This window comes from Cetorhinus maximus, chromosome 5, assembly GCF_964194155.1.
Source record: "Cetorhinus maximus chromosome 5, sCetMax3.hap1.1, whole genome shotgun sequence".
Classification (NCBI taxonomy): Eukaryota; Metazoa; Chordata; class Chondrichthyes; order Lamniformes; family Cetorhinidae; genus Cetorhinus; species Cetorhinus maximus.
Genome location: NC_135883.1, coordinates 51,155,080 through 51,171,711, shown reverse-complemented (window position 1 = coordinate 51,171,711; position 16,632 = coordinate 51,155,080). Strand labels below are relative to the sequence as shown.

Genomic DNA, 16,632 nt, shown 5'->3' with positions numbered 1-16,632 from the left:
AAAAAAGGGGATGAGGTCCTACAAGCTGAATGTAGGGAGTTAGGACATAAATTAAAAAGTAGGACCTCGTAGGTAGTAATCTCAGGATTACTACCAGTGCCACGTGTTGGAGAGAGTAAAACTAACAGGATATATCGGATGAACGCTTGGCTGAAGAAATGGCGAGGGATTCAGGTTCCGGGGACATTGGGAGCGGTTCTGAAGAAGGTGGGACCAGTACAAACAGGACGGGTTGCATCTGCGCAGGATTGGGACCAATGACCTCGGAGGTTGGGGGGGTTTTGGGGGTGGCGGTGTTGGTGTTTGGTAGTGCTGTTGGGGAGGGTTTAAACTAGAATGGCAGGGGGATGGGAACCTGAGCACGGAGACAGAGGAGGGGCAAACAAGGATAGAAACGAAAGACAGAAAAGCAAGAAGCAAAAGTGGAAAAGTTGAAAAAACAAGGGCGATAAACAAATGGGGTCATAGTGCAAAAATAGGTAAGATTATTAACAAGGTTAACGAGACAAGTCTAAAGGCATTGTATCCTATTGGGCGGCACATTCGCAATAAGGTAGATGAATTAACAGTGCAAATAGATATAAACGGTAATGATATAGTTGCAATTACGGAGACATGGCTGCAGGGTAACCAAGTATGGGAACTGAACATCCAGGAGTATTCAATATTTAGTAAGGACAGACAAATAGGGGGAGGAGGTGGGGTAGCATTGTTAGTAAAGGAGGAAATCAATGCAAATAGTGAGGAAGGATATTGGCTCAGAAAATCATGATATGGAATCTGTTTGGGTGGAGATAAGAAACACCAAGGGGGGAATTTTCTCCCCGTCAGGGGGCCTGTGGGAGCAGGCACAGGTGGGCGCGCAGCCGATTGCCGTCCGCGATAGGCTGTGCACTGCTATTTTTCATGAGCACTCCCTGTGTGGGCAGGGGAAGAAGGGAGGGTTGGGGCCTGCGCTTTTTCACGCATGTGCGTGAAAGAGCGCAGAAATTTCCCTGAGGCACGGAGCTGCCTCAGGGACATTTGTTTGATTTAGAAAAATTTAAATAAAGAAAAAAATATATTTTTAAGACATGTCCCCTCATGTGACAGTGTCACATGAGCTGGGGCATGTCAATGAATTTTAATAAAAAGTTTTATTCAATTTATAAACACTTCATGAAACCTCATTCCGCCTGTGGATGAGATTTCATGATAAATGCAAAGGTCGCCTGGGCTCTTCGCCTGCCTGCCAACCTTAAGGTTGGACGGGCACCTTCATTAAGTATTTTAATTGATATTCAAATGTCCTTAATAGGCCTTTGATAGTTTGGCGGGCGTGCAGGCAACTCTGGTGTGCGCCTGGCGAACTGAAAATCAGAATGACGCGCAGTGCCGTTGGAACGCACGCCCAATGTCACCGCGCGTCATTTTACGTGTCGGTGAGCAGGGCCCGCCCCCGCAAGCCGACCTGAAGATTCTGGCCCAAGGGACAGAAAGCATTGGTGGGGGTTGTCTATAGGCCCTCAAACAGTAATGGAGATGTAAGGGAAGGCATTAAACTGGAAATTAGAGATGCATGCAATAAGGGTACAACTGTAATCATGGGTGACTTTAATCTACATATAGATTGGACAAACCAAACTAGCAATAATACTGTGGAGGAGGATTTAATGGTGTGTTAATGTGATGGTTTTTAGACCAATACGTTGAGGAACCAACTAGACAGCAGGCTATCTTAGACTGGATATTGTGCAATGAGAAAGGATTAATTAACAACCTTGTTAATTCCTGAGGGAAGATCGACCATAAAAATGATAGAATTGTCCATTAAGATGGAGAGTGAAGAAGTTGAATCTGAAACTAGGGTCCTGAATCGAAATAAAGGGAACAATGAGGGTATGAGGCGTGAGTTGGCAATGATGGATTGGGGAACCTTACTAAAAGGGTTGACGGTAGATAGGCAATGGCTAATATTTAAGGAACGTATGCAGGAATTCCAACAATTATTCATTCCTGTCTGGCGCAAAAATTCAAATAGGAAAGGTAGTTCAACCATGGATTACAAAAGAAATGAGGGATAGTATAAGATCCAAAGAGGAGACATATAAAATTGCCAGAAAAAGCAGCAAGCCTGGGGATTGGGAGCAGTTAAGGATTCAGCCCAAGTGGAAAAAAAGATTGATGAAGAGGGGGAAAATGGAGTTTGAGTGTAATCTTGCAAGGAACATAAACACTGACTGTAAAAGCTTCTATAAATATGTGAAGAGAAAAAGATTAGCAAAGACAAATGTAGGTCCCTTACAGTCAGAAGCAGAGGGAATTTTAATGGGGAACAATGAAATGGCAGAAGAATTGAACACATATTTTGGTTCTGTCTTCACAGTAGAGGACACAAATAATTTCCCAGAAATGTTAGGGAACCAACGGTCTAGTGAGAAGGAGGAATTAAAGAAAATTGGTATTAGTAAAAAAATGGTGCTAGAGAAATTAATGGAGTTAAAAGCTGAAAAATCCCCAGGGCCTGATAATCTACATCCCAGAATACTAAAGGAAGTGGCCCTGGAAATATTGGATGCATTGGTGGTCATCTTCCATAATTCTATAGACTCCGGAGCAGTTCCTACAAATTGGAGGGTGGCAAATGTAACCCCACTATTTAAAAAAGGAGGGAGAGAAAACACAGAGAATTACAGACCAGTCAGCCTAACATCAGTAGTGGGGGAAAATGCTAGAGTCTATTATAAAAGACGTGGTAACAGAACACTTGGAAAGCATTAATGGGATTAGACAAAGTCAGCATGGGTTTATGAAAGGGAAATCATGCTTAACTAATCTGCTGGAGTTTTTTGAGGATGGTATTAATAGAATAGATAAGGGAGAACCAGTGGATATGGTGTATTTGTATTTCAAGAAGGCTTTTCATAAAGTCCCACAAAAGAGGCTAGTGGGCAAAATTAAAGCACCTGGAATAGGGGGTAACATGCTGGCATGGATTGAAAATTGGTTGACAGTCCAGAAATAGAGAGTGGGAATAAATGGATCTTTTTCCAGATGGCAGGTGGTGACTAGTGGTGCACCGCAGGGATCAGTGCTTGGGCCCCAGCTTTTCACAATATATATTAATAACTTGAATGAGGAAACCAAACGCAATATTTCCAAGTTTTCTGACGACACAAAACTGGGCAGGTTATGAATTTTGAGGAGGATGCAAGGAGGCTTCAGGGTGATTTAGAGAAGTTGTGTGTGTGGGCAAACACATGGCAGATGCAGTATAAAGTGAACAATTGTGAAGTTATACGCTTCGGTGTGAAAAACAGAAAGGCAGAGTATTATTTAAATAGTGGTATATTGGGAATTGTGGACGTACAAAGGGATCTGGGTGCCCTTGTTCACCAGTCAATGAAAGTAAACATGCAGGTGCAGCAAGTAATTAGGAAGGCAAATGGTATGTTGGCCTTCATTGCAAGAGGATTTGAGTTCAGAAGTAGGGGTGTCTTACTGCAGTTATGCAAGGCCTTGGTGAGACCACACCTGGAGTATTGCTTACAGTTTTGGATTCCCTACCTAAGAAAGGATATGCTTGCTAGAGAGGGATTGCAGCGAAGGTTCACTAGGCTGATACTGGGGATGGCAGGACTGTCGTATGAGGAGAGGTTGGTTTGACTGGGCCTGTATTCACTAGAGTTTAGAAGAATGAGAGGGGATCTGATTGAAACATATAAAATTCTAACAAGGCTAGACAGACTGAATGCAGGGAGGATGTTTCCCCTGGTTGGGGATACGGGGCAAGGAAAAATTTCTTCACTCAGAGGGTGGTCAACCTGTGGAATTCTCTACCACAGAATGCTGTGGAAGCCGGGTCACTGAGTATATTCAAGAAAGAAATTGATGATTTTTTTGGATATTAAGTAGGGGCATCAAGGGGTATGGAGAGAAAGCAGGAATATGATGTTGAGATAGGGGATCAGCCATGATCATGTTGAATGGCAGAGCAGGCTGGAAGGGCCGAATGACCTACCCTTGCTCCTAGTTTCTATGTTTCTATGAGTCCTCACCATTGAGAATCCAACTGCATTTTACTGATGGGTTGTACAGAGATACAATTTTGAAGGACTCACTTTCAACCCAAGCAGAGCTCCCGACTCTTTCGGCATACTTGTTCTCTTGTTTAAAATAATGCGTCCAATTAGACGATCTCCTTCTTTGGATGGTTGCCATGTAACAGGATGCTGTCAATTAGAAGGTATTGATTAAATCATATTAATCAGAAACCAGAAAACAGAGACACATTGGCCCAAATCATCCAGCCTCCGAATGGTCAGAGATGGGACGTAAGTTGGGATATGTGCATTAGGACCCTGCAGAAATCCTGACTCTGAGTTGCTGTAATTGTCTGGGAAGTTGAAACTTCCAGTGGGCTGATTTCCACTGCCTGGAACTTCCGCAAAAGTTTCCAACACTGAGATGAGAGTCGGTGACTTGGGCCAGATACACAGGACTTACCTATATATTTACCCAGGAAATGTTACGCTGGTTAGTACCTCATCTAACTCAGTGAGCAGCCAGCATATCTTTACTGAGCACCACAACCGACCCCCAATCACCTCCCCAATCACCCAACAACCCTGCCTGACCCAACCTGACTAACGCCCGCTCCCGTGCCTCCCCCATGCCCCTGGAACACTCGGCTACCCACCCAAGCACCTGACTATATCCCTGACCAAACCCGACTAACCCCTGACCAGCCGACTACCACCCCCACCTGACTACCCCCCTGACCACCTGACTAACCACTCACTAACTCATTTTCTGAAAGATTTGGGCCTTTTAAAAAAAGAACCCTTATCCAAGTACGGCAGCTACAGTCATGAAAAGGGGTTGTACCCTCCCTTCTTCCATCCCTTCCACCCAACAATCTTCTATGGGAATGACAGCACTGACCCTTCGATGCTTCAGCGGGGTTGGAAGATACAGCTGAAAAATTGTGAAAGGGTCAAGAAGCAGAAGTCTTGTAAACAGTGTCAATGCGCTCAGCATCAACATTGACCACATGATCTGGGCCAACCTTCTTTACCACAAGAGATAAATGATGACAATTCACAACACCTGCTGTTCCAGGAGGTGGCACAGAGACAAATCTGTCATAGGAATACCTAGGATATAGGGCACAGAATCAGGCCATTCAGCCCAACCAGTCCATGCTGGTGTTTATGCTCCACTCAAGCCTCCTCCTATCTTTCCTCATCTAAATCCATCAGCTGAACCATCAACTCCCTTCTCCCTCATATACTTGTCTAGTTTCCATTAATTGTATCTATACAATTCATTACAGCCACTCCCTGTGGTAGCAAGTTCCACATTCTCTTTGGGTGAAGAAGTTTCTTCTGAATTCTCTATTGGATTTCTTGGTGACTATTTTGCATTGACACCCTTCTGCTCTTCCCCACAAGAGGAAACATTCTCTCTGTATCCACTCTATCAAACCCTTTCAGAATGTTAAAGATCTCGATTAGGTCATCTCTCAAGAGAAAAGAGACCCAGCCTATTCATCCTCTCCTATCAGGTATCTTACCCTAGTCTGCCTTCTGTGGACAGGGCAGTTTGGGGTTAGACACCAGTTTTGCATCCCACCTTATTGTAAATAAGTACAGCCAAATCAGGCTGTGTGTGCGACAGGCATCCAACCCAAACCCATCCACTGCTTGCCAGGTAAGAGTCTAGAAGGGTCTAGAGCTTCTCACAGCATCACAGATGCTAGTCTTCAGCTAATTCAATTCACTCCACATGATATCCAGAAACAGCTGAAGACACTGAAACTACATAGAACCATAGAAAAGTTACAGCACAGAAGGAGGCCATTTGGCCCATCTTGTCCATGCCAGCCCGAGGACACCCAGGTGCCCTTTCTAATCCCACCTTCCTGCATCCGGCCCATAGCCCTGCAGCTTACAGCACTTTAGGTGCAGATCCAGGTACTTTTTAAAAGAGTTTAAAGTTTCTGCCTCTACCATCAGCTTGGGCAGCGAATTCCAGACTACCCTCTGCGTAAAAAAGTTCTTCCTCATGTCCCCCCTACACCTTCTGCCACTTATCTTGAATCAATGTCCCCTGGTTCTAGAATTCTCCATCAAGGGAAACAATTTTATCCTGTCCACTCTATCGATTCCCCTCATAATTTTGTACACCTCAATCAAGTCACTTCTCAGCCTTCTTTGTTCTGAGGAAAATAAACCCAACCTATCCAATCTCTCCTTGTAGCTACACTTTTCTAACCCTGGCAACATTCTTGTAAACCTCCTCTGCACTCTATCCAGAGCTATTACGTCATTCCTGTAATGTGGTGACCAGAACTGCACACAATACTCCAGTTGTGGCCTCACCAGTGTTTTATACAATTCCAACATTATATCCTTACTTTTATATTCTATACCTCTGCCAATGAAGGAGAGCATTCCATATGCCTTCTTTACAACCTTGTCTACTTGAACTGCTGCCTTCAGGGACCTGTGTACTTGTACGCCAAGATCTCTCACTTCATCTACCCCTCTTAGTATATTCCCATTTATTTTGTAATCCCTGTAGCTGTTTGACCTCCCTAAATGTATGACCTCACACTTCTCTATGTTAAAATCCATCTGCCACTTTACCGCCCACTCCACCAACCCAGCTATATCGTTTTGGAGATTATGGCTATCCTCTACACTATCCACTACTCGGCCAATCTTTGTGTTATCTGTAAATTTCCCAATCGTGCCCCCCACGTTCACATCCAAATTGTTAATATATAACACAAACAGCAAGGGTCCCAACACCGAGCTCTGAGGAATACCACTTGGAGACAACTTTCCATTCGCAAGGGCATCCATCGACCATTACCCTTTGTTTCCTGTTAAATTTGTGAGGCAGGACCTTCCTTTAACAAATCCATGCTGACCATCCCTGACTAGTCCATGCCTTTCCACATGACAGTTAATCCTATCTCTCAGGATTGATTCTACTAATTTGCTCACCACCGATGTAAGACTAACTGGCCTATAATTGTTTGGCATTTCCTTTGATCCCTTTTTAAACAATGGAACTACGTTTGCATTTCTCCAGTCCTCCGGTACCTCCTCTGTACCTAGTGAAGATTGGAAAATCATCCTCAGAGCATCTGCTATCTCCTCCCTGACTTCCTTCAGCAGCCTCGGAAACAATCCATCAGGCCCTGGTGACTTATCAACTTTCAAGGATTTCAACCCTTCGAGTACTTCCTCTCTCTTTATGACAATCCCGTCCAATATTTTGCAGTGTTCCTCCTGGCCTACTATATCTACATCCTCCCTTTCCTTTGTAAACACGGAGACAGAATACTCATTCAAAACTCTTCCCACAGCCTCTGCATCTACACACAAGTTTCCATCTTCATCTCTGATAGATCCCACTTTTTCCTTAACTAACCTTTTAGCATTAATGTATTGGTAAAACATCTTTGGGTTATCTTTAACTTTACTTGCTAATCTTTTTTCATGCCCTCTCTTTGATTTCCTTATTTCCTTTTTTACTTCATCCCTGCACTTCCTATATTCGTCTAGGTTATCTGCAGCGCTTAGTTCTTTGTGCCTATCATACGCTTTCTTTTTCTGTTTGATCTTCCCCTGTATTCCTCTAGACAACCAGCGGGGTCTAGATTTGGCAGTACCACTCTTATTTTTGTAGGGGACATGTCTACTTGTACAATTAGGATCTCGCGTTTTAGTGCTTCTCACTGGTTTTCCACTGTTTTATCTTCCAGCCGTGCTGTCCAGTCCACCTCAGCCAAGTCCCTTCTCATTTCTGCAAAATTTGCCTTCCCCCAGTTCAAGACTTTTACTCCTGCCTTATCTCTGTCCTTTTCCATGGCAATGCTAAATCTAACTGAATTGTGATCACTGTCCCCAATATGGTTGCCAACTGTCACTTCACCCACTTGCCCTTCTTCGTTCCCCAAGACTAGGTCTAGAATTGCATCTCCTCTCGTTGGATTTGTCACTACATCCCGGATGTAGTACTGAAGATTTGGACTCGAGAACTAGCCGGGCTCCTAGCCAAGCTGTTCCAATACAGCTACAACACTGATATCTACCCAGCAATGTGGAAAATTGTCCAGGCATATCCTGTCCACAAAAAGCAGGACAAATCCAACCCAGCCAATTACCACCCCATCAGTCTACCCTCAATGATCAGCAAAGTGGTGGAAGGGGTGATCAGTGCTGTCCAGCTGCACTTACTCAGTAATAACCTTCTCACCAGTGCTCAATTTGGATTCTGCCAGGTCACATGGTTCCAGACTTCATTTCATACTTGGTTCAAACATGGGCAAAAGGACTAAGTTCAAGAGGTGAGAGTGAGTGCCCGTGACATCAAGGGAGCATTTGACCAAGTGTGGCATAAAGGATCCCTAGCAAAACTGGAGTCAATGGGAATCAGGGGCAACATTTTCTCCCCATTGGGCGGGAAGTGCGGGAGCGGGCACGAGTGGGTGGGCTTCCAATCAGCGCCCCTGGTCAGGGGTGTGCTGCCATTTTATGTGGACGGGCCAATTAAGGCCCGCCCAGCGTGATGTACGCCAGGAAGCGCTATGCGCTCCCTGTGCGGGTGGGGGGGGCGGATTCCCGAGGCCGGGAGTGCGCTCTTTCATGCATGCGTGCAAAAGAGCGCACAGATCTCCCTGAGGCTATGTGCTGCTTCCGGGAGATCAGCTCTGATTCAGAAGTTGAAATAAAGGTAATAAACAAATTTCCCTGTCATGTCCCCTCATGTGACACTGTCACACGAGTTGGGACATGTCCATAACTTTTATTTAAACATTTGATAAAAATTAAAAAACCCTCATGAAGCCTCATCCTGCCCATGGATAAGGTTTCATGCTTTTTCCGAGGCACGCCTGGGCTCACGGCCTGCCCGCCAACCTTAACGTTGGATGGGCAGGTCCATTAATCAGGTTAATTAGTTTTTTAATGGCCTTAATAGGCCGTTGAAAATCAAAATGATGTGGGGTGACGTCGGGATGCACACCCGCCGTATTCCCGCATCATTTTACGCATTGGCGAGTGGGCCCAGGGGAAAATTGTGCATTGGTTGGAGTCATACCTGGCATAAAAGAAAATATTTGTGGTTGTTAGAGGTCAATCGTCTCAGCTCCAGGACATCGCTGCAGGAGTTCCTCAGGGTACTGTACTCGGCCCAGCCATCTTCAGCTGCTTCATCAATGACCATCCCTCCATCATAAGGTCAGAAGTGGGAATGTTCGCTGATGATTGCACAATGTTCAGCACCATTCGCGACTCCTCAGATATTGAAGCAGTCCATGTCCAAATGCAGCAAGACCTGGACAATATCCAGGCTGGGGCTGACAAATGGCAAGTAACATTCGTACCACACAAGTGTCAGGCAATGGCCATCTCCAACAAAAGAAAATCTGACTATCTCCTCTTAACCTTTCAACGACATTACTATCATTAAATCCCTTACCATTAACTTCCAAACAGGTCATCATTGACCAGAAACTGAGTTAAACCAGCCATATGGAACTGGGAGAACTGGTCAGGTTAGAGACTGGGAATTCAGCAGCGAGTAACTCACCTCCTGACTCCCCAAAGCCTGTCCACCATCTACAAGGTACAAGTCAGGAGTGTGATGGAATACTCCCCACTTGCCTGGTTGAGTGCAGCTCCCACAACACTCAAGGAGCTTGACACCATCCAGGACAACGCAACCCACTTGATTGGCACCACATCCACAAACATTCACGCCCTCCACCACTGATGCACAGAAGCAGCAGTGTGTACCACCTACAATATTCACTTCAGCAGCTCATCAACGTTCCTTCAACAGCAACTTCCAAACCCTCAACCACTACCAGCCAGAAGGAAAAGGGCAGCAGACACATGGGAACATCACCACCTGGAAGTTCCCCTCCTAAGCCACTCACCATCCTGACTGGGAAATATATCGCCGTTCCTTCACTGTCACTGGGTCAAAATCCTGGAACTCCCTCCCGAACAGCACTGTGGGTGTACCTACACCACATGGACTGCAGCGGTTCAAGAAGGCAGCTCACCACCACCTTCTCAAGGGCAATTAAGGATGGGAAATAAACTCTGGCCTAGACAGTGATTTCCACATCCCATGAATGAACAAAAAAATCTATCAATCTTAACGTCCACACAGACACTGCTCAACTTTAGCAGTTGCGTATGCATCACCTGCACCCCCACTCCCACCCAAACACAAAATGTGTTCAATCTTAGCACCTTACTGACTGTAATGTCACTAATTATATTCAGATTACACTGACTGTTAACAGTGTTTTGTGCATTCCTAACTTTATATAACTGCTTGTAAAATAATCCCGAAGGCACTGCTTGCTAAAAATTAGTCTCTGCTTAAACCGCCGTTATTTAATATTAGCTGTACTGTCATTGTTCGTAACAGCATTCTAACTATACATCTGTAAGAAATGGGAAAGAACTTGATATAGTGAATATTAAAAAATTGTTGTTTTCTTACCGAGCTGATAGGTAAGGTCTCACTGCTATGCCATGTGACTGGGTCCAACCAATAGTAATCTAAATCACCTTAGGAGGGAAAGAGCACAGCTGTAAAGTATAGCCAGAACATCAGAATTATTAATAAACAAAAACACCTGTCTCAAGATGTCTATAATTCTTTGATAAAGCAACATTACCTAATTGTTTTTGCAGCACACTTTCCAATCCTCTATGTCTGGGAAAACAGCTGATTGTTTCTTAAATTCAATTCTTTCTCCAATTTTCTTACACTTTGAAGAAACGTCTCTCCTCCTGCTCACCTTTTTACTTGCAACTCCTAACAGTTTAACTTCTGTCCCCTGATCTTTCTATCTTTCACCTCGGTGGGTAATTTAATTTATTTGATTAATTTTGCCATTGCTTTCCCTGATCTTGAAAATTGCAAGTTGTTCACCTCGGCCTGTATATTCTGCACCAGCAGTGTTGCTGCTGCAGGTGTGATAGGGTAGGATCTCATTCTGCCAACTGGTGCTGCAAATTTCTTGCAGTTAGCCTCAATTAAATTGCAGAGGCTCTAACTACAAACTTCAATTTTCACTGATAAGGGAGTAGGCTAGAGGTCTGCAGCACGTCCAAAATTTTAAGTTATAGAATCATTATGGTATAGAAGGAGGCCATTTGGCCCCTCGAGTCCATGCCAGCTCTCTGTAGAGCAGTCTAGTCAGTCCCATTCCCCCATTCTATCCCTGTCATCCTGCAAGTTTATTTCTCTCAACTGCCCATTCAATTTTGAATCAAATTTGAAATCATTGTTTGTTTCTGCTTCCACCACCCTCAAGGGCAGAGTGTTCCAGGTCATTACCACTTGCTGTGTAAAATTGTTCCTCCTCACGTTCCCCCTTCACCTCTTGCCCAAAACTTTAAATCTCTGTCCTCTAGTTCTTATACCATCGTATAATAGGAACAGATTTATTTGTGTACCTTATCCAAACCTGTCATAATCTTGTATCTTCCCTCAGTGTCCTTTGCTCCTAATGTGTCCTGTTTGTCTATTTTTAGCTCATCCAACAAGCAATATTTTATGAGGCCTGTAAGAACGGAAAACATGGCGGCTGCGTAACTTAATTTGACGGGAGCCAAAATTTGGTTTTCCTGATGGCTTGTTGAAATGCAGAATGATAATTTAATAATCAGCAGCAGTGGCAGGTCAGGTCTCACACACCCAGTGGTGGGCTTCTACTCATAATACATTTGCAAGCCACAAATACTTGTTCTATTACAATGTTTTGTAATTACATCCTGCCTTCAAGATTAAGTCAGTGGTGCACGGGAATTTCACTGCACCCAGTTCATGTTCATCTAAAAGTGACATGCGCCAGTCTGCTTTGTGCAGCTGTGTCTGAGTCAGCAGTTCTCATTGTTGAACTCTGTGGTACAAGGGAGGGGAGAAGGAGGACGGCAGCTTTCATGGAGGCTCTGGACCAGCACGGGTGAGTCAGGGTGAGCTCCAGTGGGTGGGCATGGAGGGGTAGAAGAGGGTTCTAAGGGAGGACAGAGTGGGGAGTCGGGGTCATGGAGGAGAGGATGTGACATAGAAGGGCTCTTGCCAGTCAACATCAGAGTCTGCAATGCCAGCAGCAGGCAGCATCAGAAGTGGGGTTGATCAGGGTGCAGCCATCCAGGGAAGGCATTGGAGAAAATGGGCACAGGCATGTCACCACATCCTCAGAACAAGAACTAACTAACTGTAGATGTCAGAGAGATAATGCCAGAGATAATGGAGGCATCCGGGAAATGGTCACTGTAATATACAGGACTGTTCAGCAAGACCTGCAGCCGCATGGATTCAGCAGGAACCCCAAGCCAGTGGCCCTCAAGGTGACTGCGACGTTCTATTTCTTTCGCCACTGGTGCTTTCCAGGGCTCCAGGGGCAACATCTGTGGTTTGTCAGAGGCTGCCATGTACAGATGCAGAAAGGAGGTGACCAATGCCCTCTTCTATCATGTCAATCAATTCATTAATTTCTCTACAGGTGAGGACATCCAGGCAGCAAGGGCATTGAGCTTCATGCTCATCGCTCACTTCCCTAGAGCGCAAAGGGTCACCGACAGTTCTCATGTGGCTACTAGAGCTCCCTGGGTCCAGCCAGCGGCATTTGTGAATTGCACGGGTCGTGACCACAGGCAAAAAAATCATTCATGGCTGTGTCCATTTCCCAGGGAGCTCTCTTGACTCATACATTTTGAGTAATTGGCAGCTCCCAGAGCTCTATGAGGCTCCAGCCCAGGTTGACAGTGGGATGCTCCCATGAATAGCCAGCTCTGCCTCCGCCACGTGACTGCACGTGTCTCCCATCAACATCACTGGCACTTTAAATTTTAATTAAAATCATGTGGGAACCAGCTCCTGACACGAGACCGGAAGTGCCACCCACTTCCGGTTCCACCGTCAGGAATGGCGCGCCACAGATAAATACCACCCAATATCTCTACTGCTTTACTGTGATATTAACAGCCTTGCCTTCTTTAGTAATGACAGATACAAAATGCTCATTTAGTACCTCAGCCCTCCCCTCTGTTTCCACAAGGTGTAGAATGGGTCCACTCTGCTGGCGACTATCTTTTTACCATTTATATGTTTATTAAAGAGTTTTGGACTTCCCTTTTATGTTAAATTCTTGTTCTAAACAGGGCAGAGGGCAACTAGACCAGTCAGCCTAAGGTGAATGCTAGCAAAACCTTTAGAGACAATAATCCAGGGTAAAACTAATTGGTAGGCAGGAAAGTAAGAGTTAATGAATAAAAATCATGTTTGAATGAAGTCTTTGATGAAGTAATGGAGAGAGCTGGTAAAGGTAGTAGGGTAGATGTTGTCTATTTGGATTTTAAAAAGGCATTTTATAAAATAACACAGACTTGTTAGCAAAATTGAAGCTCACAGCAACAACGTGGATACAAAATTGGTGAAGGGACAGAAAGTGGAAAGTATGGTGAACAGTGGGTTTTCGGACTGTTGATAGATATGCAGTGGTGTCGCTCCAGGAGAACACCACTCTATTTCATATATATGTTAAAAACCTGAACTTAGGTATACAGGGTATAATTTCAAAGCTTGCTGATGCCACAAACCTCAGAAAAGGAGTAAATAATCAGGAGAATACTTTGGATGGACAGAGGCAGACACATGGCAGCTGAAATTTAACACAATGAAGTGTGAAATGATACATTTTGGAAGGAAAAATGGGGAGGGGCACAATAAATTAAACGGTACAATTTTTTAGGGCGTGCAAGAACAGAGATCGCTAGTATGTATGTATACAAGTCTTTAAATGTGCAGGATAAGGCCATAAAAGGCATGTGACCTGAAGGGACACTGAAGCCAATTATGAGCACTACACTTTAGCAAGGATATCAAGGGCTTGTTCTCATAGGATGTAGAGGAGATCTACTAGGATGGTAGCAGGGAGAAGGGACAGCAGTAATGTGGACAAGACTAGTGAAGTTTAAGAGGTTTTCAAAATCATGAGGGGTTTTGACAGAGTAAATAAGGAGAAACTGCTTCCAGTGGCAGAAGGGTCAGTAACAAGTGGACACAGATTTAAGGTGATTGACAGAAGAACCAGATGGGAGATGAGGAAGCGAGAGAAATTCCACAGCAAGTTGCTCTGACCTGGATTGCACCGACTGAAGGCTGGTTGAAGTAGATCCAATAGTAACCATCAAAAGGCAACTGGATAAATACTTGGGGAATTAACAGGGGAGTGGTACTAATAGGGTGGCTCTTCCAACAAGCTGGCACAGACAAGATGGGCTGAATGGCCTCACTCTGTGCCATGTCACTCCATGACTTGATGATTTCCCCCCTGGAGCATAAGATTATAAAAGTGTTGAAAATTTCAACTCCAACTTGTTAAGGGCCTTGGATCCCCCTTCACCCCTTTAATTTTCCATGCAGGTATCACACAGTATGATGACGATAATAATATCACCCCTATGGCTTGAAACAGAGTCAATGAGCTTAGCAGCCAGGAATCAACCTTCTGTTCCACTGCACTCCTTCTGGTGTAACAGGGATCAGGGAATATCAGGCCTTGGATACCCAACTTCAATTGTTGTCACTTGTATACCACCAGCTCCAGTTAAATGTCTTGATTTTAAAATTCCTATCCTTGTTTTTCAAGACCTCTCCATGTCCTCACTCCCCCTGCCCCACAACCCTCCGAGATATCTGTACTCCTCTAATTCTGGCCACTTATGCACCTCGATTTTATTCGCTCCATCACTGGTGCCCATGCTTTCGGTTGGCTAGGACCCAAACTTTGGAAGAGCTCCCTATGCCTCTCTACCTCGCTTTCCTCCTTGAAGACACTTTTTAAAACCTACTTCTTTGACCAAGCTTTTGGTCATCTGACCTAATAACTCCTTATGTGGTTTGGTGTCATACTTTATTTTATAATGTTCTTGCGAAGCACTTTGGGATGTCTTATTAGGCTAAACATACAGCTGCAGTTGTTGTTCAGTTACTTCACCAAGGTAGGAAAAATTCCAGGATGCCATCCATTCAATAAAAATATAAATTCATTTCTTCAGCTACTGTGATTCACTGCTCTGATATTACCCGTAAACAGAATCACACTATTGCCATAAAATGGTGTAACCTCAGACCTACTGTGAGCAACATTGTGCAAGTGAATTATAAATCAAAGACTTGCATTGATAAAAAGAATCCCATGCCATAAACCATTGATACAGAATCTCATGACATAAATCAGACAGAGAGATGCTGATCTACTTCTGACAATACAGCAGTCCCTCAAAAGCAATTCACAAGAATCAGTTTAGATAATCCAAATCATGGAATAGTATCTGAATCTGCAGGCTTCTGGTACAGTCATTAAGTTAGTATGATACTGCATTTTGTTAGCGGTAAAGTCCACAAACACACACTGGTTACAATTGCAAATGGTCCAAAGAAACGTTTAAATGTTAAATACTTAACTGACCCAGTGGGACACTGACAATATTGAAAATTAGACTGGCATTTGGACAGCAGTGAATGGAGCTCTAGAATGTATGCGAGCTCTCCTTTACCGACCAGAAAGCAATGTGAAATCTATACGATCACTCAGCACTGCTGCCTTTGTAAACCGTTAAAGGAGCACCATTCTCAACCTCAATCATATATCATCATGGAAATGCTGCGCCCTACCAAAGATGAATTGGACTGAAATCAAGTTGACACTGCGACAGTGCTGGTATCACTGTGACAGTGTTGACACCGAGAGCGCTGGGATTGCCGTAATACTGTTGACACTGCGACAGTGCTGGGATTGCTAGTAAGAGTGTTGACACTGTGACAGTGCTGGTATTGCTTTAATAATGTTGACACTGTCAGTGCTGGTATCACTGTAATAGTGTCGCTACTGAGAGCACTGGGATTGCTGTAATACTGTTGACATTGCGACAGTGCTGGGATTGCTAGTAAGAGTGTTGACACTGTGACAGTGCTGGTATCCACTGTAATACTGTTAACACTGCCACAGTGCTGGGATTGCTAGTAATAGTGTTGACACTGCGACAGTGCTGGTATCCCTGTAATAGTGTTGACACAGAGCGCTGGGATTGCTGTAATACCGTTGACACTGCGACAGTGCTGGGATTGCTAGTAAGAGTGTTGACATTGTGACAGTGCTGGTATCCCTGTAGTAGTGTTGACACAGAGCGCTGGGATTACTGTAATACTGATGACACTGCGACAGTGCTGGGATTGCTAGTAAGAGTGTTGACATTGTGACAGTGCTGGAATCACTGTAATAGTATTGACACTGTGACAGTGCTGGTATCACTCTAATAGTGTTGACACTGAGACAGTATTGATATCACCGTAATAGTGTTGACACCGTGACAATGCTGGGATTGCTGTAATAGTGTTAACACTGTCAGTGATGGGATTGCTGTAATAATGTCGACACTGACAGTGCTGGGTTCGCTGTAATAGCATTGACACTGCGACAGTGTTGGTATCGCTGTAATAGTGTCGCCACTGAGAGCACTGGGATTGCTGTAATACTGTTGACACTGCGACAGTGCTGGGATTGCTAGTAAGAGTGTTGACACTGTGACAGTGCTGGTATCCACT

At 44.4% G+C, this 16,632-nt stretch overlaps 1 protein-coding gene across 1 annotated transcript in view; it reads right to left on the bottom strand.

The window, feature by feature from the left end:
- LOC144680645 (regulating synaptic membrane exocytosis protein 1-like) overlaps positions 1-16,632 on the bottom strand; it is a 704,348-nt gene that overhangs the window by 599,573 nt on the left and 88,143 nt on the right. Inside the window, exons 3-4 of the mRNA XM_078541863.1 lie at positions 10,513-10,580; positions 4,101-4,211 (exon numbers count right to left, since the gene is read on the bottom strand). Of these exons, the coding sequence (XP_078397989.1) occupies positions 4,101-4,211; positions 10,513-10,580 (179 nt within the window). The remainder of the gene's footprint in view (positions 1-4,100; positions 4,212-10,512; positions 10,581-16,632) is intronic.